This window comes from Lolium perenne, chromosome 6 (genome assembly GCF_019359855.2).
Source record: "Lolium perenne isolate Kyuss_39 chromosome 6, Kyuss_2.0, whole genome shotgun sequence".
Classification (NCBI taxonomy): domain Eukaryota; kingdom Viridiplantae; phylum Streptophyta; class Magnoliopsida; order Poales; family Poaceae; genus Lolium; species Lolium perenne.
Window position 1 is genome coordinate 100981378 of NC_067249.2, and position 23933 is coordinate 101005310.

The 23933-nt window shown below is 44.0% G+C and overlaps 1 protein-coding gene across 1 annotated transcript; it reads left to right on the top strand.

The window, feature by feature from the left end:
• Window positions 1–649: 649 nt before the first annotated feature.
• On the top strand, window positions 650–1428 carry LOC127309547 (RING-H2 finger protein ATL1-like). The gene has a single exon (XM_051340358.2). The coding sequence runs from the start codon at window positions 757–759 to the stop codon at window positions 1282–1284; it is 528 nt and encodes a 175-aa protein (XP_051196318.1). The 5' UTR covers window positions 650–756; the 3' UTR covers window positions 1285–1428.
• The last annotated feature ends 22505 nt before the right edge of the window (window positions 1429–23933 follow it).

Below are 23933 nucleotides of genomic sequence, written 5' to 3' on the forward strand. Positions count from 1 at the left end.
AAACAAACGTCTTTGTATCAGAAGAAAATTTCTTCATACTTAAGCATGGCGTCGAAAAACTAGAAATGATTCCCATATTACTTGGTTGATTGATTCAGGATTCATATAGTATGATTTATTTCCTAAAATGATGCACGTAAGCTATTCGTGCACAGTTTTTCTAGACCACTTTCATTATTCTGAATCAAATGGTTTCATCACAAAAAGCTTTGTTCCGGAAGTGGCAGATGCGCGCTTGGCAGCTAGTTTGCTTAGTAAAGCCATAATTGCCAAATGGCATCATTTTGCTATGTCAGTGGTTTAGAAACCTTAGCAAGTTGTGTATACTTAACAACCAACAGACGACTTTCTATGAGGATAGAGGCCATGGAGAGGTCATGTAGAGTTTGGAAAAGAACAGTGGCCATAAATAATGGAAATCATGACATGTACTTAGGTCACGAAAGATTTAGATCTATCCGGATGGATATTAATCCAATAAATTCGGAGTTATGCATGACGCCAGGCACACATATGATTAGCTTGGCGACTAGTTCTGCAACTAATCTAGCATTGTTTAATTCACATTCCCGTTGAATCGCTCAAAACTCGGAAGTTATATTTACCACTAGCGTTGCATATAAACATCGGCCAATTCCATGCTCCCAGAAGGCTCAGGCCTCCCGAATACAAGATACCAGCAATAATACAACTCATAGATAGCTAGCAAGCCCCTATGTTCAGCCAGAACTAGAGCTAGCTACCCGTCGATCGACCATGTCGTTGTCCTCGAGCTCCAACGACACGCTGCCCTACTCGGCCAACGGCGGCAGCTACAGCACGCACGACACCTTCGCGCTCCTCGTCATCGGCTTCAGCGTCACTGCCGTCTGCGTCCTCATAATCGCGCTCTGCGACTGCCTGTGCTGCCGCCGCCGCGGCGGCAGCATCGTCTTCGTGAGGGGCCGACCGTTCTTCGTGCGTGGAGCCGGTGATGGTGGCGGCGGGCTGAGCCCCTCCGCCGTGGCCGCGCTACCGTCGTTCCTCTATCACAGAGGCGTGGCCGTCGGCGGCAGCAGCGACGTCGAAGGTCGTGGAGAAGGCGGCGGAAGCGGCCGCGGGTGGGCTCAGTGCGCGGTGTGCCTCAGTCTAGTGCAGGAAGGGGAGATGGTGCGGCAGCTGCCGGCGTGCATGCACCTGTTCCACGTTGGCTGCGTCGACACATGGCTGCAATCACACTCCACTTGCCCATTGTGTAGGGCCACGGTGGAGGCACCTTCAAAAGACCAGGTGCCTCCGGTGTGACTGGTGAAAGATTTGTGCAGAGTTTCTGTACGCACTGGATATTAGAGAGTAGGTTTATGTCGTATTTGTCAGCTGTAGGTATTACATGATGACCGAAAGGGCTCAGCCCCAAACTAGTTTAATTTACTTGTGTTGTGTCCTTTTGATCTGCCTCCTGAGGTTTCTGTGTTTAGTTTTTATGTATTCCCTCCGATCTAAATCAGTTAACATGGATTCGAGCAAAATACTGCCTAAAATCTGTGTAGATTCAATGAAACTGTGTCAACTAATTGGCAGAGAATCATGACGCACCTCCTCAGGGTGCTCATTCTTCAGGACGATCTGGTTCGAGGTCCTCTCGTGAATTCGATCCACCTCGGGACCTCCTTCGGAGGGCGACTTCGCGGAGTGGTGGTCGCTGGCGGTGCGTACTACCCCTCGCTAGCTGCGCAAGGGTACCTCGTCGATCAGCATGCTCACGGCGTGGTGGATCTGGAAGCATCGAAACGCTGTGATCTTCGACAATGCACAGCCCTCGGTGCCCTCCTTATTCGACGACATCAGGACTGAGGCGCGGCAATGGGCGGACGCGGGAGCCCGGGGTGTTCGCCTTCTACTCCCCTAGAATAGGGTCTCTTTTCTTGGGTCGAGTTGTAGCGCGGGGTGTTGGCCCCTCCACGGGAGGCACGTACATATAACCTTCTTTTTCTATCAGTGCATCGAAACGCAAATCTTTTGCGTTTTCGTGAAGAAAAAAAAACTAATTGGCAGAGAATCTATTTGTTAGAACAGCGGCGATGGGAATGCAAGGCTGAAATGGTTGATCCAATCTAATTGATTCTTGAGATTAACTTGTACGTGGCTGATCATATATATACAGAATGTTTTTAAAAGGGACATCTCTAGAGCCAGCGTACTTCATTTTCTCCGGCGTACTTAATATATACCACGTCCACATCCTGTGAAATGGCCATACATATCCACACAATCTCGATGACGTATTCCACATTAATTTACCATTGTATATATGTTCAAAAACTCTCTTTGGACCCCCCAAATTAACTCCAGCAATCTCTTTATTTTAAAATATTGAAAATCATATTTACAAGTTTTTAAAAACAGAAAAGTAAACAAGGATGTGCCCTACAAGCATGTAAAGCCGCAACGTTGAAAATTTTGAACTCTGTGCTACATACTAATAACAAAATCTGATTGGAGTTCTGAAAATATGCACTACTCAGAACTCACTACATACACTAACATAAACTTTGTAGCTGAAGTAAAACTTCAGTTACTTTTTTTATAAAGGGTGCTTTATTATCAAAGATTCAAGTATTACATACAACCTCTGCGTAGTTAAGATGCACACAGTCGTTTAAGAATCCAATATTCAACCAAAACGAGTACACAAAGAAACAAAATGAGAAAAGTCAACTAGTCCACAGCTACACTGGCATCTATCCTACGGCTATGCAGCCCCCCATGTTGGGAAATAAACTCCTTGGCCGTATTCTCCAACCGTGTAGACACCTCCATAAATAGATCTCAGTCCTCGAAGCGTTGAAGCAGCGACCATGAATGGAGCATAGTTGTACACCGGTAAATAACCTGCATAATAGAACAATTTTTGTCATTAAAAACCTTGTCATTTCTACACAGCCACATCGACCATACAACTGCAATCGCACCCACTCGAATAATCGTCTTATACCTTGTCATTAGAACTTCAGTTACTACATCATTAGTTGTGGGAGTTTGTTCATAGCTTCAGCTTAGTAGGTTTTTCTATGTGTGTGTCTGTGTTTGTGTGTGTTTCTTCTTTTTTTCGGACCTCTATTTCGTTTTTTCTCCTACTGATATCAATGAAAGCAACGCTGATTGAATTTCGTAAAAAAACTATATTTGAAGGCATGGAAAGAGGCCCTCGTGCAAGACTTCTTTATTCTCCCGATTTTCCTCCTCTGGTTGAGTTGATAGGAAAGTCCGGTGAGAACAATAGAACTTAACATACACGGTTTCTTGTTGCGTTCCATTCCATTGTTTCAACCCTTCCAGTTAAAATGCAAGTATCTGTTGATAACGGATCGGATCACGAAGAAACAATAACAACTTTCGCACTAGTAGAATGGAACCACCGTCCAAAGGGATTGACATACCAGTTTAGTGAAACTAGAAAGCTTGTTTGGCTTCCTTTGAAGGCAAGGTAAGGTGATCTATCATGAGTGGGTTAGATCCATACTTAGTACTCCCTCTGTTCCATATTAGTTGTTGTTGATTTGGATGTATCTAGACACAATACATCTCAATCTACAACGACTAATATGGAATGGAGGCCGTATATATTTTCTATAGCTCATAATACGAAGTATTTCAATTTGAGATTCTTCACGTTTCTAGGATTTGAGTACTTACAAAAAATTGCAATTTTTAATTTTTTTAAACATGATTTTGTTTTTTTAATAGAGATCATTGGAGCTTGGGAGCTAGAAATGATTACTCTATACATTTTTTTGACAATCAATACCATATATATTCATAGTAATAAATAGTACATAGTAGAGATACATGAACTGACTCCAATGATTACAAAATAGTCTAAAAGATAGTAACAGATCTTCGAGGTTTTTAAATTATTTGTTCTTCCAGAACACAATCTTGTACTCTTCTGAAGGCAGCCAAAGATAGATAACAAACCATAGACCTGTAAATACCGACGAAAGTTCTCCCATAATTTTTGAGCCGCAATACCAAGGTTGGGTGCACGCACGCAACCATTAAACTAGTCATTCAACATCGGCAAGAGTATCAACACCAGTATGTCAGGGAATAACAACCGACTAGCTTTGTCGTCGTCGATGGAGAGCCGAGAGTACGAATCACCATTGCCGAGGACGTAGCAGTCGGGACAAAAACTGCGAGGATAATCCTCCTGGTGGCAACAATGATAAAAGATCCAAAATCGATCTGAAAAAGTAAGATCCGAAGGCCCATACCTAGAAAATTATAGTCGTTCAACACCACTACTGACGTCGGAAGAAAATCTCGTCGCCGAATGAAAGTCCAAAGATCACTTATTGCAGACGATGCCATCTCCCTTGAGGGAAAACCAACAAGAAGAAGGCTACCAAAATCCTAACATAATCTAATGAAACTATTACTTTTATTGGAAACTCTACACATAGATCGGGTTCGCCAATGCTCCCGACGCCGGCGAAGCCGGCGGAGGAGGGAGAACCAATCTATGGAGGAGGAGAACTAGAGGCGGCTAGGGGGTTGAGGCAGCGGCTGCGTATGCGTTAGGGATAGCACCCCGTGCCCAAGCCACCCAATGCTTACTCTATACATAATTCACTACTATAAAACCATCCGTTCCAAAGCTCTAATAGAGAGGGGAGGAAAAAAGGGTGTACCACAGATACCATCTCTGCGGTTTCCAGTCTGCCACAAATATTTTGGCCACCTGACTAGATTTATATAAACTCATAATTTGTTTGGTTTGTTGCGAATTGTTATGATATTAGACGCAATATTTTGTTCTGGAGGTTTTGATCACATTGGCATCCCCCATACTTTTCCATTGGTTCCAAAAGGTTAGTGTTTCCCAGCGTTTGCTCCAGTACAACCCCTCCCCCAAACTCACATCAAACTCAAACACATGGACGACTAAAATTGCTTGATATCCTTTCGTTATTAAGGGTGTACGTAGCCCCTTTAAACCCGTATGGCCCAACTAAATTATATGAATATATACGTATAGATATAAATAACACGTGTCAGTCCTGACCGGCAAAAGAGAGGCACGACAAGCAGTGGCCTGCCGGCGACGTGGCACAACGATAGGTCCAGCCAAGCTGGAGTCAACGTTGGCAGCCCAACCAAGCAGAATGCACGCCTCCTCCTATTCCCACGCCGGCGGCCGGAACTTCACATCATGGAAATTCCGAGCCACACCTACCTCCGCATCCTCATGCTCTGGCTCATTCTTCAATTCTGCCTCCCACGCCACGGCCGTGGTGCAAGTCAACGAGAAGCAGGCTCTGCTCCGGATCAAGTGCGGGTGGGGCTCCCCGCCGGCGCTCGTGTCATGGTCCCCCATGTCCTCTAAGGCCTCATCGCACTGCACCATCTTACTCGTCTCCCGACAGCGCCGGCCGGGTGATCTCCCTCCTGAACATCAACGTCCCTTACCCCGTCCCTGACGCGGTCAGCAAGTTGAGGAGTCGCGGGCGCTGTCGCAGCTCAAGAACCTCACCTGCCTCGCCCTTGACAACAATGGGGCTTCACCAGCGAGGTGCCGACGACAACCAGCTCAACGGAACCGTCCCGATAGAGCTCGGCAAGCTGACGGCGCTCCAGATGCTCAAGCTCAAACTGATTCAGTTCAGTCCCGGCAAGCTACCTGACTCGTTCAAGAACCTGGGGAAGCGCGCCACCGTTTGGCTTGCGAGCAGCGGCCTCACCGGCGAGTTCTGCGGCTACGTCATGGAGATGTCCGAGATGGTGTGACTCCAAAATCTGAATTTCAACACCAACAACTTTCCGGTGAGATACCGGCGAGCCTTGTCCGGTTTCTGTCACTGGTGTTCCTGTGGTTGTTCTAGAACAAGCTCACCGGATCCTTCCCGGTGGAGCTCATGATGCACTAGCCGGTGCTGAGGGGCATCCGTGTGGATGACAATGACCTCTCCTGCCCGATACCGACAGGTATCTGCCAGAACCGCGGGCTATGGTTCATCACCGCCTCCGGCAACCGGCTTACCGGCTCGATCCCGGCTAGCCTCGCCAGCTGCTCCTCTTAGGCTTCAGCTTAAGAACAACGATCGTGGAAGGCTATCTGTATCAGTACGGTATTACCTACGGGATTTGGGTATGGGTTTGGATTTGGGCTTAGAAGCCCAAATTGAGTTTGGAGGGGTTTTGTACTGGAGCAAGCCTCTTCACTAGTACATAAAACTATGTCGCTGACTCCACATAGCTGACTCTGCATCGCTGTCGTCATTCTTTTGTGGCATCAAGAAATACGAGCCATGTTCTCGTTGTTTTTTTTTAACAAGTGAAGGGGTCTAGAAGGACCCCGATATATTCAGCACAGAGGTGGCAGGTACATTTTGCAGAAAGGACCAACCATCACTCGCCTACAGAACTAGGAATTTGAAGATATGGCCTTCAAAATTGTAAAAAAACACCCTACAAAGAAAGCTAAAAAGCCATCAAGACCACAGGTGTCTCCGCCACCGGTCGCTGGTATCCTCAAGGCGTTGCCGCCGAGGATCCAGAGCAGTATGCTCGACAACTCCATTTCCGACAAAGAGTCGAAGCCGATGGTCGCCTTCAGTTCACCGGGGACGCACCACTTGATGAAGAGGAGGTGCCGAACTCCAGCAGCCGACTCAAAGAAGGCCTCCGCTGTGGAGGTATAAGATTCATCGCCTTGCCGGTAGAAGATCGCAGAAGCCATCATGGCTCGTGCGTGGTTGAGCTCGAAGACATAGCACCCCGCAGGAAACATCATGCGCCGTCCGGAGATCGCCGCACCATCTCCTCCTCTCGCAACGCCTCCATGGCGAGACAGAGATAGAGAAAGGTTGCAGGTCAACCTCATCCGACAGCAGACCCGTACTAACCTGGATCTCCTCGGAGCAAAGAGCAGCCAGCTACATCCAAACTCCCCCTTGCCGCCAAGGCCGGCCAAGAGAACGGCAGCAACCAGGTTCACCAAGATTCCTCTATTCTCCTCCTTGCCGCCATGACCTGCCCGGAGAACATCCTCTTCTTGGCCTCGAATCCACCATCAGAGATCCACCGCCAAATTATTGGAGAAGGTGGCTCTGCTCCTCCTCCCACTCTACAATGCCATGGAACTAGCAGCGATCCAGGCCACCACCTCCACTACAGGGCATACGCCCAGAACGCGGCATAGAGCCCAAAACCACAAAGAAACTAAGAGATCTAACCCTAAACTACTCTGGCGCCCATCCAAGACCAACTCCGGCCACCTATTCCGGCGGAGCGGTGCTGAAAGAACATCTCTCACAATAATGTTTTGTGTGTTTGATGTCAATATATGTGATACACTAATGTTCGATGAAGTAGTGCAGGGTGTATATAGGTACATGAGTATAAGTGACTTGTGCGAAATAAAACGAGTCAAAAGAAAGCTGGAAAAGTTTCACCAGGCCGGATAAGACTCGAGGAAATGTGGCTCAGTACTACCCTGGACAGGGGCCGGATTATTGGCCGGATATTTGGCCGGATTTCCCCCAAGGCCGGATAATCCAGGCCGGATATTTTGGAAATATCCGCCCCCCCCCCCTCCCCAAAATTGGCTAAGGACCAGAGGCGACGCGGCTCAGTAAGGCTCTGGACATGGGCCGGACATTTGGCCGGATTTTTCCCAGTGCCGGATTTTTGGTGGGGGGCGGTGACATAGGCATCCCAAATGGGCCTGCCGAAGATGGTACCCGGGGTTTACTGGAAGCCCAATACCCGAAGAATAAGAAGATTCGGGAGCCCAAGATTTACTAAGGAAAGATAGAGTTGTAATAGGAAGTGTTGTTTGTAATCTGGCGGGATGAGTTAGAAACCGTCCCGGACTCTGTAAACTTGTATAGCACGAATCCCTCGGCTTCACCTCATATATAAGGGGGAGTCGAGGGACAAAGAATCAATCGAATCATTGTCTGCAAACCCTAGTTTTCATAGTCGTCGAGTACTTTTCGGCTGAAACCTTCGAGATCTACTTGCCCTCTACTTCTAACTAAACCCTAGCCTACAATCCATAGGCATTGACAAGTTAATCCCTTGTCAGGCGGATTATCCGGCCCCAACTTAGGCCGGATTATCCGGCCCCTCAAAGTCTCCAACGGCTGGATTTTGGAGGGGGGTATTTATACCCTCCTTCTTCTACCTTGCTCCTTGCTCAATCATTGACTAAAAATCTGCCAAGCCTCACCACCATTAGAGCGACCTCAAGAACTCAAGATTTGCAAGATCTCCTTCCTCCCCCAACCAAAGCTATTGATCTTTGGAGATTCGAAGGAGAAGACACCGATCTACATCCTCGCCGAAGCGATTTACATTTCCCCCTCATTTGTTTGAGGGCCCTCTTGCTAGTGTTCCTCTTTGGATCTCTAGTTTTTTTGTGTTGATGTATTGTTGTTGATTGTTGTGTTGTTACAGATTTGGGAGCCTCCAGTTTGGTTTGTGGATGTGTGCCCCAATAACCTTGTAAAGGCCCGGTTTCCGCCTCGAGGAAATCCCTTAGTGGAAGTGGGCTAGGCCTTCGTGGCGTTGCTCACAGGAGATCTGAGTGAAGCCTTCGTGGCTGTTGGTTTGCCTTTCGTAGCAACCACACTCCTCCAAATGTAGATGTACCTTCTTGCAAAGGAAGGGAACTACGGGAATCATCTCCGTGTCTCCGCGTGCTCCACTCTCGGTTACCTCTAACCTATTCTATCTCATATATATTGCGTAGCTATATCTTGCTTAGTTGGTAACCTTGTCATATAGGTAAATTCACTTAGTTGCATATCTAGAGAATTTACCTTTGTGTCAAGCCTAAATTGAAGAAGAACTAAAAATTGGTTAGCACCTATTCACCCCCCCTCTAGGTGCGGCATACGATCCTTTCAATTGGTATCAGAGCCTCGGCTCTTATTTCGGGCTTAACCGCCTAAGAGTATGCCGGACGAAGAGCCTGCGGAAGGGGCCGCTAAGATGGTATCCATGGATGATTTCAATTCGTTCAGGTCCTCCATGGAAGCTCAAATGGAAAGCATGAGAAAAATGATTTCCGAGCTTTTGACTCCGGCCCCTCCCATGGCTCCCACCGTAGAGGTAAAGGACACGGGTGGGTTAGAAGAGGGAGATGGTTCGGCATTACCCTCCTCTACCAAACCCGTGGATGGTGATAACTTAAACACTATCAAATCTCCCATTGCATCTCCTAGGGGAACTAGTGGAGGTGAGAGCTACAATCGAGTGGCTCCGCCTTTCCTATCTCCCGATATACCGGTTCCCCATCCTCATATAAACATTCGGGGCGACCCACCTAAGTTTTCCGTTAATGATTTCGATACTTGGCAATTTGAGTTTATCTCTCATGTTCGCAGTGCCTCCAATGAACTTTGGAGAATCATCGTGGAAGGCTTCAATCCCTACAACCCCGACAAGTTGACTAGAAGAGAAGCAGTTGATAGTCAACTCAATAACACTGCCTTGCAAATGATTCAAACTAGTGTGGGGACAATGGATTTGTCTCGTGTTCGGAATTTCACCACCGCCAAGGAAGCTTGGGATGGTTTGGTCGCTAGTTGCATTGGAAGTGATAGCATGAGAAGGAACAAGTATAATGCTCTTCGGAATAAAGCTGAAGGTTTCTTGAGGCTACCGGATGAAGATCATGTAGCCATGTATGGAAGACTTCTCACCGTTGCCGATGCTTTCCGGAATGTGGGTGCCACCCACATCAATGACTCTTGGATCAAGGATAAGTACATCGATTGCATGATGCCGTTAGAACCCATTGATGTCAAGACTCTTGTCGGGAGAGAATGCTTTCCCTCTCTCACGTCTCAACAAGCCATGCACGAGTGATACGTCTCTGACGTATCGATAATTTCTTATGTTCCATGCCACATTATTGATGATATCTACATGTTTTATGCATACTTTATGTCATATTTATGTGTTTTCCGGAACTAACCTATTGACAAGATGCCGAAGGGCCAGTTGCTGTTTTCTGCTGTTTTTGGTTTCAGAAATCCTAGTAAGGAAATATTCTCGGAATCGGACGAAATCAACGCCCAGCATCTTAGAATCCCCGGGAGCTTCCAGAACACCCGAGAGTCGCCGGAGAGGACCCACAGGGGGCCCACACATGGGGCTGGCGCGGCCCAGGCCCTGGCCACGCCGCCCTATTGTCTGGTGGCCCCAGACCCCCTCTGACGCCGCCTCTTCGCCTATAAGAAGCCCCTCGACCTAAATCTTCGATACGGAAAAGCCACGGTACGAGAAACCATCCAGAGCCGCCGCCATCGCGATGCCAAGATCTGGGGGACAGGAGTCTCTGTTCCGGCACGCCGCCGGGACGGGGAAGTGCCCCCGGAAGGCTTCTCCATCGACACCACCGCCATCTTCATCACCGCTGCTGTCTCCCATGAGGAGGGAGTAGTTCTCCATCGAGGCTCGGGGCTGTACCGGTAGCTATGTGGTTAATCTCTCTCTTATGTACCTCAATACAATGATCTCATGAGCTGCTTTACATGATTGAGATTCATATGAGTTTTGTATCACTATTCATCTATGTGCTACTCTAGTGATGTTATTAAAGTACTCTATTCCTCCTGCATGATGTAATGTGGACAGTGTGTGCATCATGTAGTACTTGGCGTAGTTTATGATTGTGATCTCTTGTAGATTGTGAAGTTAACTATTACTATGATGGTATTGATGTGATCTATTTGGTTATGTTGATCTATCTTGCACTCTAAGGTTATTTAAATATGAACATCGAATATTGTGGAGCTTGTTAACTCCGGCATTGAGGGTTCGTGTAATCCTACACAGTGGTGTTCATCATCCAACAAGAGAGTGTAGAGTCTAGCATCTATCTATTTATTCTGTTATGTGATCAATGTTGAGAGTGTCCACTAGTGAAAGTATGATCCCTAGGCCTTGTTCCTAAATACTGCAATTATCGCTGCTTGTTTACTGTTCTACTGCATTTGTATTATCCGCAATATTACCACCATCAACAACACGCCAGTCCTGGACAGCAAAGCACTTTTCTGGTGCCGTTGCTACTGTTTATATTTATTCATACCACCTGTATTTCACTATCTCTTCGCCGAACTAGTGCACCTATTAGGTGTGTTGGGGACACAAGAGACTTCTTGCTTTGTGGTTGCAGGGTTGCATGAGAGGGATATCTTTGACCTCTTCCTCCCTGAGATCGATAAACCTTGGGTGATCCACTTAAGGGAAACTTGCTGCTGTTCTACAAACCTCTGCTCTTGGAGGCCCAACACTGTGTACAAGAATAGAAGCTCCCGTAGACATCAAGCACTTTTCTGGCGCCGTTGCCGGGGAGGAAAGGTAAAAGGCACTCATACTCCGGTTCCAGGTAACAGTACTTTTCTGGCGCCATTGTGTGTGTGCTCGAAGCTATTTCCTTTAGATCCTGCAATTGCATCTTTTTGTTTCTTGTTTACACTAGTAAGGCATAATGGACAACAATGAGCTTCTTACTCTATTTCCTGAGTTAAGACATGGATGGTTTGATCCGAAAATTAAAAAACCCATGGAACATATTAGTATGAATACTTTGAACACCATTGTTGCTAATGATATGGAAAATTCTAAGCTTGGGGAAGCTGGTTTTGATGAGCATGATCTTTTTAGTCCCCCAAGCATTGAGGAGAAAATTTACTTTGATGATACTTTGCCTCCTATTTATGATGATTATAATGATAGTAGCCTTTTGTTACCACCTGTTATGGAGGATAAATTTGATTATGATTACAATATGCCTCCTATATTTGATGATGAGAATAATAATGATAGCTACTTTGTTGAATTTGCTCCCACTACAACTAATAAAATTGATTATGCTTATGTGGAGAGTAATAATTTTATGCATGAGACTCATGATAAGAATGTTTCATTTGATAGTTATATTGTTGAGTTTGCTCATGATGCTACTGAAAGTTATTATAAGAGAGGAAAATATGGTTGTAGAAATTTTCATGTTACTAAAACACCTCTCTATGTGCTGAAATTTTTGAAGCTGCACTTGTTTTATCTTTCTATGCTTGTTGCATTATGCTTCTTGAATTTGTTTATTTACAAGATTCCTTTTCATAGGAAGTGGGTTAGACTTAAATTTGTTTTGGATTTGCCTCTTGATGCTCTCTTTTGCTTCAAATACTATTTCTTGCGAGTGCATCATTAAAACTACTGAGCCCATCTTAATGGCTATAAAGAAAGAACTTCTTGGGAGATAACCCATGTGTTTATTTTGCTACAGTAATTTTGTTTTTGTGTCTTGGAAGTTGTTACTACTGTAGTGATACGTCTCCGACGTATCGATAATTTCTTATGTTCCATGCCACATTATTGATGATATCTACATGTTTTATGCATACTTTACATCATATTTATGCATTTTCTGGAACTAACCTATTAACGAGATGCCGAAGAGCCGATTCTTTGTCTGCTGTTTTTGGTTTCAGAAATCCTAGTAAGGAAATATTCTCGGAATTGGACGAAATCAACGCCCAGGGGCCTATTTTCACACGAAGCTTCCAGAAGATCGGAGAGTCAACGAAGTGGGGCCACGAGGCGGCCAGGAGGTAGGGCGGCGCGGCCCAAGCCCTGGCCGCGCCGACCTGTCTCCTGGGCCCCTCGTGACGCCCCTTGACCTGCCCTTCCGCCTACAAATAGCCTTCGTCGCGAAACCCTCAGTACCGAGAGCCACGATACGGAAAACCTTCCAGAGACGCCGCCGCCGCCAATCCCATCTCGGGGGATTCAGGAGATTGCCTCCGGCACCCTGCCGAAGAGGGGATTCATCTCCCGGAGGACACTACACCGCCATGGTCGTCTCCGGAGTGATGAGTGAGTAGTCTACCCCTGGACTATGGGTCCATAGCAGTAGGTAGATGGTTGTCTTCTCCTCATTGTGCTTAATTGTCGGATCTTGTGAGCTACCAAACATGATCAAGATCATCTATCTGTAATGCTATATGTTGTGTTTGTTCGGATCCGATGAATAGAGAATACTATGTTATGTTGATTATCAATCTATTATCTATGTGTTGTTTATGATCTTGCATGCTCTTCGTTATTAGTAGAGGCTCTGGCCAAGTTTTTGCTAGTAACTCCAAGAGGGAGTATTTATGCTCGATAGTGGGTTCATGTCTCCGTGAATCTGGGGGAGTGACAGAAACCTCTAAGGTTATGGATGTACTGTTGCCACTAGGGATAAAACATTGATGCTATGTCCGAGGATGTAGTTATTGATTACATTACGCACCATACTTAATGCAATTGTCTGTTGTTAGCAACTTAATACTGGAAGGGGTTCGGATGATAAACTGAAGGTGGACTTTTTAGGCATAGATGCATGCTGGATAGCGGTCTATGTACTTTGTCGTAATGCCCAATTAAATCTCACAATACTCATCATAATATGTATGTGCATGGTCATGCCCTCTTTATTTGTCAATTGCCCAACTGTAATTTGTTCACCCAACATGCTATTTATCTTATGGGAGAGACACCACTAGTGAACTGTGGACCCCGGTCCAATTCTTTACATCTGAAATAAAATCTACTGCAATTGTTCTACTGTTCTCTGCAAACAATCATCATCCACACTATACATCTAATCCTTTGTTACAGCAAGCCGGTGAGATTGACAACCTCACTGTTTCGTTGGGGCAAAGTACTTGGTTTGTGTTGTGCAGGTTCCACGTTGGCGCCGGAATCCCTGGTGTTGCGCCGCACTACATCTCGCCGCCATCAACCTTCAACGTGCTTCTTGGCTCCTACTGGTTCGATAAACCTTGGTTTCATACTGAGGGAAAACTTGCCGCTGTACGCATCACACCTTCCTCTTGGGGTTCCCAACAGACGCGTGCTGTACGCGTATCAAGCTCTTTTTCTGGCGCCGTTGCCGGGGAGATCAAGACACGCTGCAAGGGGAGTCTCCACATCCCAATCTCTTTACTTTGTTTTTGTCTTGCTTTATTTTATTTACTACTTTGTTTGCTGCACTAAATCAAAATACAAAAAATTAGTTGCTAGTTTTACTTTATTTGCTATCTTGTTTGCTATATTGAAAACACAAAAAAATTAGTTACTTGCATTTTACTTTTGTTACCATGTCTAGTTCTGCACCTGTTACTTCTTCACCTGAAGAATTAGTCTTCACTTTTAAACAAGGGGATGAGGAGAGTTTTAAAGATGCTTGGTCCAGAATTTTTACTTCTTATCGTAAAACTGAACCTCAAATGACTCTAAGTTTGCTCCTTAGTAATTTTTATTTTGGTCTTATGATTCGCTATAGATATGCCTTGGATGCTTTAGTGGGAGGAGATTTCCTTCATTGCAATGGGGATCAAGCTTTTAATGCCATAAAGAAGTTGGTTGCATCACATGATTCAGCTAATAACTTTGATTCAGCCCTTATTAGCATTTATAATAGATTAAACAATCTTGAGACAAGTGCATCTCGCTTAAATGACAACTATCGCTATGTTCGTAACCGTCTTGAACAAGTTTTAGTGAACTCTGAACCTTCATTATGGGATCCTACTGTTAAAATTGTTATCGGTGATCAAACTCTTCATGCCAATTGTGATATTATGTCTGAATTTTGCCTTATGCCTAAGAGTATTCATGAATCTTTGCAACTTTGGGGATTCGTTGAAGGAGGAGAAGAAATAACTCTTATTGATAACTCTGTTATAATTCCTAAGGGAATAGCCGCAGGTGTGCATACAACCATTCTTGGAAGAACAATATCCATTGATTATCTTGTTATTGAATGTGTAGGAACAGGACAAATCACACTCGGAAGATCCCTGCTGAAACTATTGGGAGCAGTCATAGATATGGGAGAAGGCACCCTGAAATTCACCTCTACACCGGGGGGAAGACATGTATTCCCTAAATCAAAGAGTAAGAAAAAGAACAAGAAAGGTAAGGGAAAAGCCCAAGGTAATGTTGATACACCATCTCTCGATAATACTTGATACACACTTTCTGCGCCTAGCTGAAAGGCGTTAAAGAAAAGCGCTTATGGGAGACAACCCATGTTTTTACTACAGTACTTTTATTTTATATTTGAGTCTTGGAAGTTGTTTACTACTGTAGCAACCTCTCCTTATCTTAGTTTTGTGCATTGTTGTGCCAAGTAAAGTCGTTGATAGTAAGGTTCATACTAGATTTGGATTACTGCACAGAAACAGATTTCTTTGTTGTCACGAATCTGGGCAAAATTCTCTGTAGGTAACTCAGAAAATTATGCCAGTTTACGTGAGTGATCCTCAGATATGTACGCAACTTTCATTCAATTTGAGAATTTTCATTTGAGCAAGTCTGGTGCCTCAATAAAATTCGTCATTACGAACTGTTTTGTTTTGACAGATTCTGCCTTTTATTTCGCATTGCCTGTTTTGATATGTTTGATGGATTTTTCGATTCCATTGACTGTCAGTAGCTTTGTGCAATGTCCAGAAGTGTTAAGAATGATTATGTCACCTCTGAACATGTATATTTTGATTGTGCACTAACTCTCTAATGAGTTGTTTTGAGTTTGGTGTGGAGGAAGTTTTCAAGGATCAAGAGAGGGAGATGATACAACATGATCAAGGAGAGTGAAAGCTCTAAGCTTGGGGATGCCCCGGTGTTTCACCCCTGCATATATCAAGAAGACTCAAGTGTCTAAGCTTGGGGATGCCCAAGGCATCCCCTTCTTCATCGACAACATTATCAGGTTCCTCCCCTGAAATTATATTTTTATTCCATCACATCTTATGTGCTTTGCTTGGAGCGTCGGTTTGTTTTTGTTTTTGTTTTGTTTGAATAAAATGGATCCTAGCATTCATTGTGTGGGAGAGAGACACGCTCCGCTGTTCATATGAACACATGTGTTCTTAGGCTTTACTCATAATATTCATGGTGAAGTTTCTTCTTCGTTAAATTGTTATATGGTTGGAATTGGAAAATGATACATGTAGTAATTGCTATAATGTTTTGGATAATGTGATACTTGGCAATTGTTGTGCTCATGTTTAAGCTCTTGCATCATATACTTTGCACCCATTAATGAAGAAATACATAGAGCATGCTAAAATTTGGTTTGCATAATTGGTCTCTCTAAGGTCTAGATAATTTCTAGTGAAGAGTTTGAACAACAAGGAAGACGGTGTAGGGTCTTATAATGTTTACAATATGTCTTTTATGTGAGTTTTGCTGCACCGGTTCATCCTTGTGTTTGTTTCAAATAACCTTGCTAGCCTAAACCTTGTATCGAGAGGGAATACTTCTCAAGCATCCAAAATCCTTGAGCCAACCACTATGCCAATTGTGTCCACCATACCTACATACTACATGGTATTTCTCCGCCATTCCAAAGTAAATTGCTTGAGTGCTACCTTTAAACGATTCAAAATTTATCACCTCTGATTTGTGTCAATGTTTTATAGCTCATGAGGAAGTATGTGGTGTTTATCTTTCAATCTTGTTGGGCAACTTTCACCAATGGACTAGTGGCTTCATCCGCTTATCCAATAATTTTGCAAAAAGAGCTGGCAATGGGATTCCCAGTCCCAAATTGATTAATAAAAATAGACACTCCTCCATGGTATGTGATTGTTTGACAGCACCCGAAGGATTCGGTTAGCCATGGCTTGAGAAAGCAAAGGTGGGGAGGAGTGTCATCATAATAAAACTAAAATAAAAAAAGGGCACTCCTTCATGGTATGAGATTGTTGGCAGGCACCCGAGGATTCGGTTAGCCATGGTTTGTGAAAGAAAGGTTGGAAGGAGTGCCACACAAAAATAAAAAAAATGGGAGCCGCTCTTTGAAGGTTTGTCTGGCAAGGGGGTTAGAGTGCCCACTACCATTCGTTGACAACAACAAACACCTCTCAAAATTTTACTTTTATGATCTCTATATGTTTTCAAAATAAAAGCTCTAGCACAAATATAGCAATCGATGATTTCCTCTTTGAAGGACCATTCTTTTACTTTTATGTTGAGTCAGTTCACCTATTTCTCTCCACCTCAAGAAGCAAACACTTGTGTGAATTGTGCATTGATTCTTTACATACTTGCATATTGCACTTGTTATATTACTTTGCATTGACAATATCCATGAGATATACATGTTATAAGTTGAAAGCAACCGCTGAAACTTCATCTTCCTTTGTGTTGCTTCAATGTCTTTACTTTAAATTATTGCTTTATGAGTTAACTCTTATGCAAGACTTATTGATGCTTGTCTTGAAGTACTATTCATGAAAAGTCTTTGCTTTATGATTCAATTGTTTACTCATGTCATTTACATTGTTTTGATCGCTGCACTCATTACATATGCTTACAATAGTATGATCAAGGTTATGATGGCATGTCACTCCAGAAATTATCTTTGTTATCGTTTACCAGCTCGGGACGAGCAGAAACTAAGCTTGGGGATGCTGATACGTCTCCGACGTATCGATAATTTCTTATGTTCCATGCCACATTATTGATGATATCTACATGTTTTATGCATACTTTACATCATATTTATGCATTTTCTGGAACTAACCTATTAACGAGATGCCGAAGAGCCAGTTGCTGTTTTCTGCTGTTTTTGGTTTCAGAAATCCTAGTAAGGAAATATTCTCGGAATTGGACGAAATCAACGCCCAGGGGCCAATTTTCACACGAAGCTTCCAGAAGACCGGAGAGTCAACGAAGTGGGGCCACGAGGCGGCCAGGAGGTAGGGCAGCGCGGCCCAAGCCCTGGCCGCGCCGACCTGTCTCCTGGGCCCCTCGTGACGCCCCTTGACCTACCCTTCCGCCTACAAATAGCCTTCGTCGCGAAACCCCCAGTACCGAGAGCCACGATACGGAAAACCTTCCAGGGACGCCGCCGCCGCCAATACCATCTCGGGGGATTCAGGAGATCGCCTCCGGCACCCTGCCGGAGAGGGGATTCATCTCCCGGAGGACACTACACCGCCATGGTCGCCTCCGGAGTGATGAGTGAGTAGTCTACCCCTGGACTATGGGTCCATAGCAGTAGCTAGATGGTTGTCTTCTCCTCATTGTGCTTAATTGTCGGATCTTGTGAGCTGCCAAACATGATCAAGATCATCTATCTGTAATGCTATATGTTGTGTTTGTTGGGATCCGATGAATAGAGAATACTATGTTATGTTGATTATCAATCTATTATCTATGTGTTGTTTATGATCTTGCATGCTCTCTGTTATTAGTAGAGGCTCTGGCCAAGTTTTTGCTAGTAACTCCAAGAGGGAGTATTTATGCTCGATAGTGGGTTCATGTCTCCGTGAATCTGGGGGAGTGATAGAAACCTCTAAGGTTATGGATGTACTGTTGCCACTAGGGATAAAACATTGATGCTATGTCCGAGGATGTAGTTATTGATTACATTACGAACCATACTTAATGCAATTGTCTGTTGTTAGCAACTTAATACTGGAAGGGGTTCGGATGATAACCTGAAGGTGGACTTTTTAGGCATAGATGCATGCTGGATAGCGGTCTATGTACTTTGTCGTAATGCCCAATTAAATCTCACAATACTCATCATAATATGTATGTGCATGGTCATGCCCTCTTTATTTATCAATTGCCCAACTGTAATTTGTTCACCCAACATGCTATTTATCTTATGGGAGAGACACCACTAGTGAACTGTGGACCCCGGTCCAATTCTTTACATCTGAAATACAATCTACTGCAATTGTTCTACTGTTCTCTGCAAACAATCATCATCCACACTATACATCTAATCCTTTGTTACAGGAAGCCGGTGAGATTGACAACCTCACTGTTTCGTTGGGGCAAAGTACTTGGTTTGTGTTGTGCAGGTTCCACGTTGGCGCCAGAATCCCTGGTGTTGCGCCGCACTACATCTCGCCGCCATCAACGTTCAACGTGCTTCTTGGCTCCTACTGGTTCGATAAACCTTGGTTTCATACTGAGGGAAAACTTGCCGCTGTACGCATCACACCTTTCTCTTGGGGTTCCCAACGGACATGTGCTGTACGCGTATCATGTAGCAACCTCTCCTTATCTTAGTTTTGTTGCATTGTTGTGCCAAGTAAAGTCTTTGATAGTAAGGTTCATACTAGATTTGGATTACTGCGCAGAAACAGATTTCTTGCTGTCACGAATCTGGGCCTAATTCTCCGTAGGTAAATCAGAAAATTATGCCAATTTACGTGAGTTATCCCCAGATATGTGCGCAACTTTCATTCAATTTGAGCATTTTCATTTGAGCAAGTCTGGTGCCTCAATAAAATTCGTCTTTACGGACTGTTCTGTTTTGACAGATTCTGCCTTTTATTTCGCATTGCCTGCTTTGCTATGCTTGATGGATTTTTCTATTCCATTAACTTTCAGTAGCTTTAGGCAATGTCCAGAAGTGTTAAGAATGATTGTGTCACCTCTGAACATGTGAATTTTTGATTATGCACTAACCCTCTAATGAGTTTGTTTCGAGTTTGGTGTGGAGGAAGTTTTCAAGGGTCAAGAGAGGAGGATGATATACTACGATCAAGAAGGGTGAAAAGTCTAAGCTTGGGGATGCCCCGGTGGTTCATCCCTGTATATTTCAAGAAGACTCAAGCGTCTAAGCTTGGGGATGCCCAAGGCATCCCCTTCTTCATCGACAAATTATCAGGTTCCTTCTCTTGAAACTATATTTTTATTCGGCCATATCTTATGTACTTTACTTGGAGCGTCTGTTTGTTTTTGTTTTTTGTTTTTGTTTGAATAAATGCTTGTGTGGGAGAGAGACACGCTCCGCTGGTTCATATGAACACATGTGTTCTTAGCTTTTAATTTTTATGGCGAAGGTTGAAACTGCTTCGTTAATTGTTATATGGTTGGAAACAGAAAATGCTACATGTAGTAATTGGTATTATGTCTTGAATAACTTGATACTTGGCAATTGTTGTGCTCATGTTTAAGCTCTTGCATCATATACTTTGCACCTATTAATGAAGAAATACATAGAGCTTGCTAAAATTTGGTTTGCATAATTGGTCTCTCTAAGGTCTAGATAATTTCTAGTAAGAGTTTGAACAACAAGGAAGACGGTGTAGAGTCTTATAATGTTTACAATATGTCTTTTATGTAAGTTTTGCTGCACCGCTTCATACTTGTGTTTGTTTCAAATAACCTTGCTAGCCTAAGCCTTGTATCGAGAGGGAATACTTCTCATGCATCCAAATCCTTGAGCCAACCACTATGCCATTTGTGTCCACCATACCTACCTACTACATGGTATTTCTCCGCCATTCCAAAGTAAATTGCTTGAGTGCTACCTTTAAATAATTCAAAATTTATCACCTCTGATTTGTGTCAATGTTTTATAGCTCATGAGGAAGTATGTGGTGTTTATCTTTCAATCTTGTTGGGCAACTTTCACCAATGGACTAGTGGCTTCATCCGCTTATCCAATAATTTTGCAAAAAGAGCTGGCAATGGGATTCCCAGTCCCAAATTAATTAACCTAAATAGACACTCCTCCATTGTATGTGATTGTTGGACGGCACCCGAAGGATTCGGTTAGCCATGGCTTGAGAAAGCAAAGGTGGGGAGGAGTGTCATCATAATAAAACTAAAATAAAAAGGCACTCCTTCATGGTATGAGATTGTTGGCAGGCACACGAGGATTCGGTTAGCCATGGTTTGTGAAAGAAAGGTTGGAAGGAGTGCCACACAAAAATAAAATAAAATGGGAGCCGCTCTTTGAAGGTTTGCCTGGCAAGGGGGTTAGAGTGCCCACTACCATTCGTTGACAACAACAAACACCTCTCAAAACTTTACTTTTATGCTCTCCATATGTTTTCAAAACCAAAGCTCTAGCACAAATATAGCAATCAATGCTTCCCTCTGCGAAGGGCCTTTCTTCTACTTTTATGTTGAGTCAGTTCACCTATTTCTCTCCATCTCAAGAAGCAAACACTTGTGTGAACTGTGCATTGATTCCTACATACTTGCATATTGCACTTGTTATATTACTTTGCATTGACAACTATCCATGAGATATACATGTTACAAGTTGAAAGCAACCGCTGAAACTTAATCTTCCTTTGAGTTGCTTCAATACCTTTACTTTAAATTATTGCTTTATGAGTTAACTCTTATGCAAGACTTATTGATGCTTGTCTTGAAGTACTATTCATGAAAAGTCTTTGCTTTATGATTCAGTTGTTTACTCATTGCGTTACCATTGTTTGGATCGCTGCATTCATTACATGTGCATACAATAGTATGATCAGGATTATGATGGCATGTCACTCCAGAAATTATCTTTGTTATCGTTTACCTGCTCGGGACGAGCAGAAACTAAGCTTGGGGATGCTGATACGTCTCTGACGTATGGATAATTTCTTATGTTCCATGCCACATTATTGATGATATCTACATGTTTTATGCATACTTTATGTCATATTTATGTGTTTTCCGAAACTAACCTATTGACGAGATGCCGAAGGGCCAGTTGTTGTTTTCTGTTGTTTTTGGTTTCAGAAATCCTAGTAAGGAAATATTCTCGGAATCGGACGAAATCAACGCCCAGCATCTTAGAATCCCCGGGAGCTTCCAGAACACCCGAGAGTCGCTGGAGAGGACCCACAGGGGGCCCACACATGGGGCTGGCGCGGCCCAGGCCCTGGCCGCGCCGCCCTATTGTCTGGTGGCCCCAGACCCCCTCTGACGCCGCCTCTTCGCCTATAAGAAGCCCCTCGACCTAAATCTTCGATACGGAAAAGCCACGGTACGAGACACCATCCAGAGCCGCCGCCATCGCGAAGCGAAGATCTGGGGGACAGGAGTCTCTGTTCCGGCGCGCCGCCGGGACGGGGAAGTGCCCCCGGAAGGCTTCTCCATCGACACCACCGCCATCTTCATCACCGCTGCTGTCTCCCATGAGGAGGGAGTAGTTCTCCATCGAGGCTCGGGGCTGTACCGGTAGCTATGTGGTTAATCTCTCTCCTATGTACCTCAATACAATGATCTCATGAGAGTCTTTACATGATTGAGATTCATATGAGTTTTGTATCACTATTCATCTATGTGCTACTCTAGTGATGTTATTAAAGTACTCTATTCCTCCTGCATGATGTAATATGGACAGTGTGTGCATCATGTAGTACTTGGCGTAGTTTATGATTGTGATCTCTTGTAGATTGTGAAGTTAACTATTACTATGATGGTATTGATGTGATCTATTTGGTTATGTTGATCTATCTTGCACTCTAAGGTTATTTAAATATGAACATCGAATATTGTGGAGCTTGTTAACTCCGGCATTGAGGGTTCGTGTAATCCTACACAGTGGTGTTCATCATCCAACAAGAGAGTGTAGAGTCTAGCATCTATCTATTTATTCTGTTATGTGATCAATGTTGAGAGTGTCCACTAGTGAAAGTATGATCCCTAGGCCTTGTTCCTAAATACTGCAATTATCGCTGCTTGTTTACTGTTCTACTGCATTTGTATTATCCGCAATATTACCACCATCAACAACACGCCAGTCCTGGACAGCAAAGCACTTTTCTGGTGCTGTTGCTACTGTTTATATTTATTCATACCACCTGTATTTCACTATCTCTTCGCCGAACTAGTGCACCTATTAGGTGTGTTGGGGACACAAGAGACTTCTTGCTTTGTGGTTGCAGGGTTGCATGAGAGGGATATCTTTGACCTCTTCCTCCCTGAGATCGATAAACCTTGGGTGATCCACTTAAGGGAAACTTGCTGCTGTTCTACAAACCTCTGCTCTTGGAGGCCCAACACTGTCTACAAGAATAGAAGCTCCCGTAGACATCAACGAGATGCAAGCTCTCAAGGTTCTTGAGCAAAACTCTCATGATTCTCGCAACCGTGCTCTTGGGATGACAAAAGGGACCAAACTTGCCTTGACGGTCAAGTCCGTAGAAGAAGTGATCCCTCAAGATCATTATGGGGCATCTTGGAGTATGTCCTATCCGGAAGACTTGGAACTCCACTACAACGATCACATGGCCTTCCATGCAAAAAAAAATTGGATTGATCCTTCCAAGGCCAAGGAAGACAACATCAAGAGAAACAACAAAAGTGGGTTCACTAGCATGTGTCCAAGAACAAGATCATGCTACAACTGTGATGACAAGCGCCATTTCATCGCCGAATGCCCCTATGAGAATAGGGAGACTCATCACGGAAGGCTCATCCCCAAGGACAAGAGCAAGGACTCAAAGGGCAAGTATTCAAAGGCCCCCAACAAGAAATTGTACAACAAGAGCAAGAAGGGCAAGAGGCCCCCAAGGATTGTGCTAGTGACTAAAGAAGAATATTCTTCCGATGAAGTTGAAATTTCTAGTGATGATGATGGAGAAGAAAGCTCAAAGAAGTGGCCGCCATTGTCACTACCAACATTCCTTCTTCTTCTCTCTTTGAATCCCCCAATGAGAATCCTCAAATCAAGAATGCACATTGCTTCATGGCAAGGTCCACCTTGGACACATCAATTGTGCTATCAACTCAAGAAGAGTATACCTCCGGAGATGATGATGTTGATGATGAATAAGATGCAACCTCAAATGGATTGGTTGCCATTGCCTCCCTCTCCACTAACTCTTCATCACCAAGTGAATCTCCCAATGAGGTCATTCATGTGGAGGAAGAAAGTTGCCTCATGGCTAAATCTTCCGAGGTATCATCTCCTAACCCCTCTACGCCTAACATTTCAAATGATCTAGGGGTTGATCTTGCTAGTCTAAAAGTGAAACAAGAAATGCTAGAGTTTGATGATTTCATTCTTAACTTACAAGGTAACACTAAAAAGCATGTTTCAACTCTCATGGTTCGTATAGCTCAACTAAATGATACTCTTGAGAAAAAATGTCAAATAGAGAGAGAAGACTCTCTTGAAATAC

Bases quoted from the DNA above. Each gene is read 5' to 3' on its own strand.
- LOC127309547 (XM_051340358.2), top strand. From the start codon at position 757: ATGTCGTTGTCCTCGAGCTCCAACGACACGCTGCCCTACTCGGCCAAC.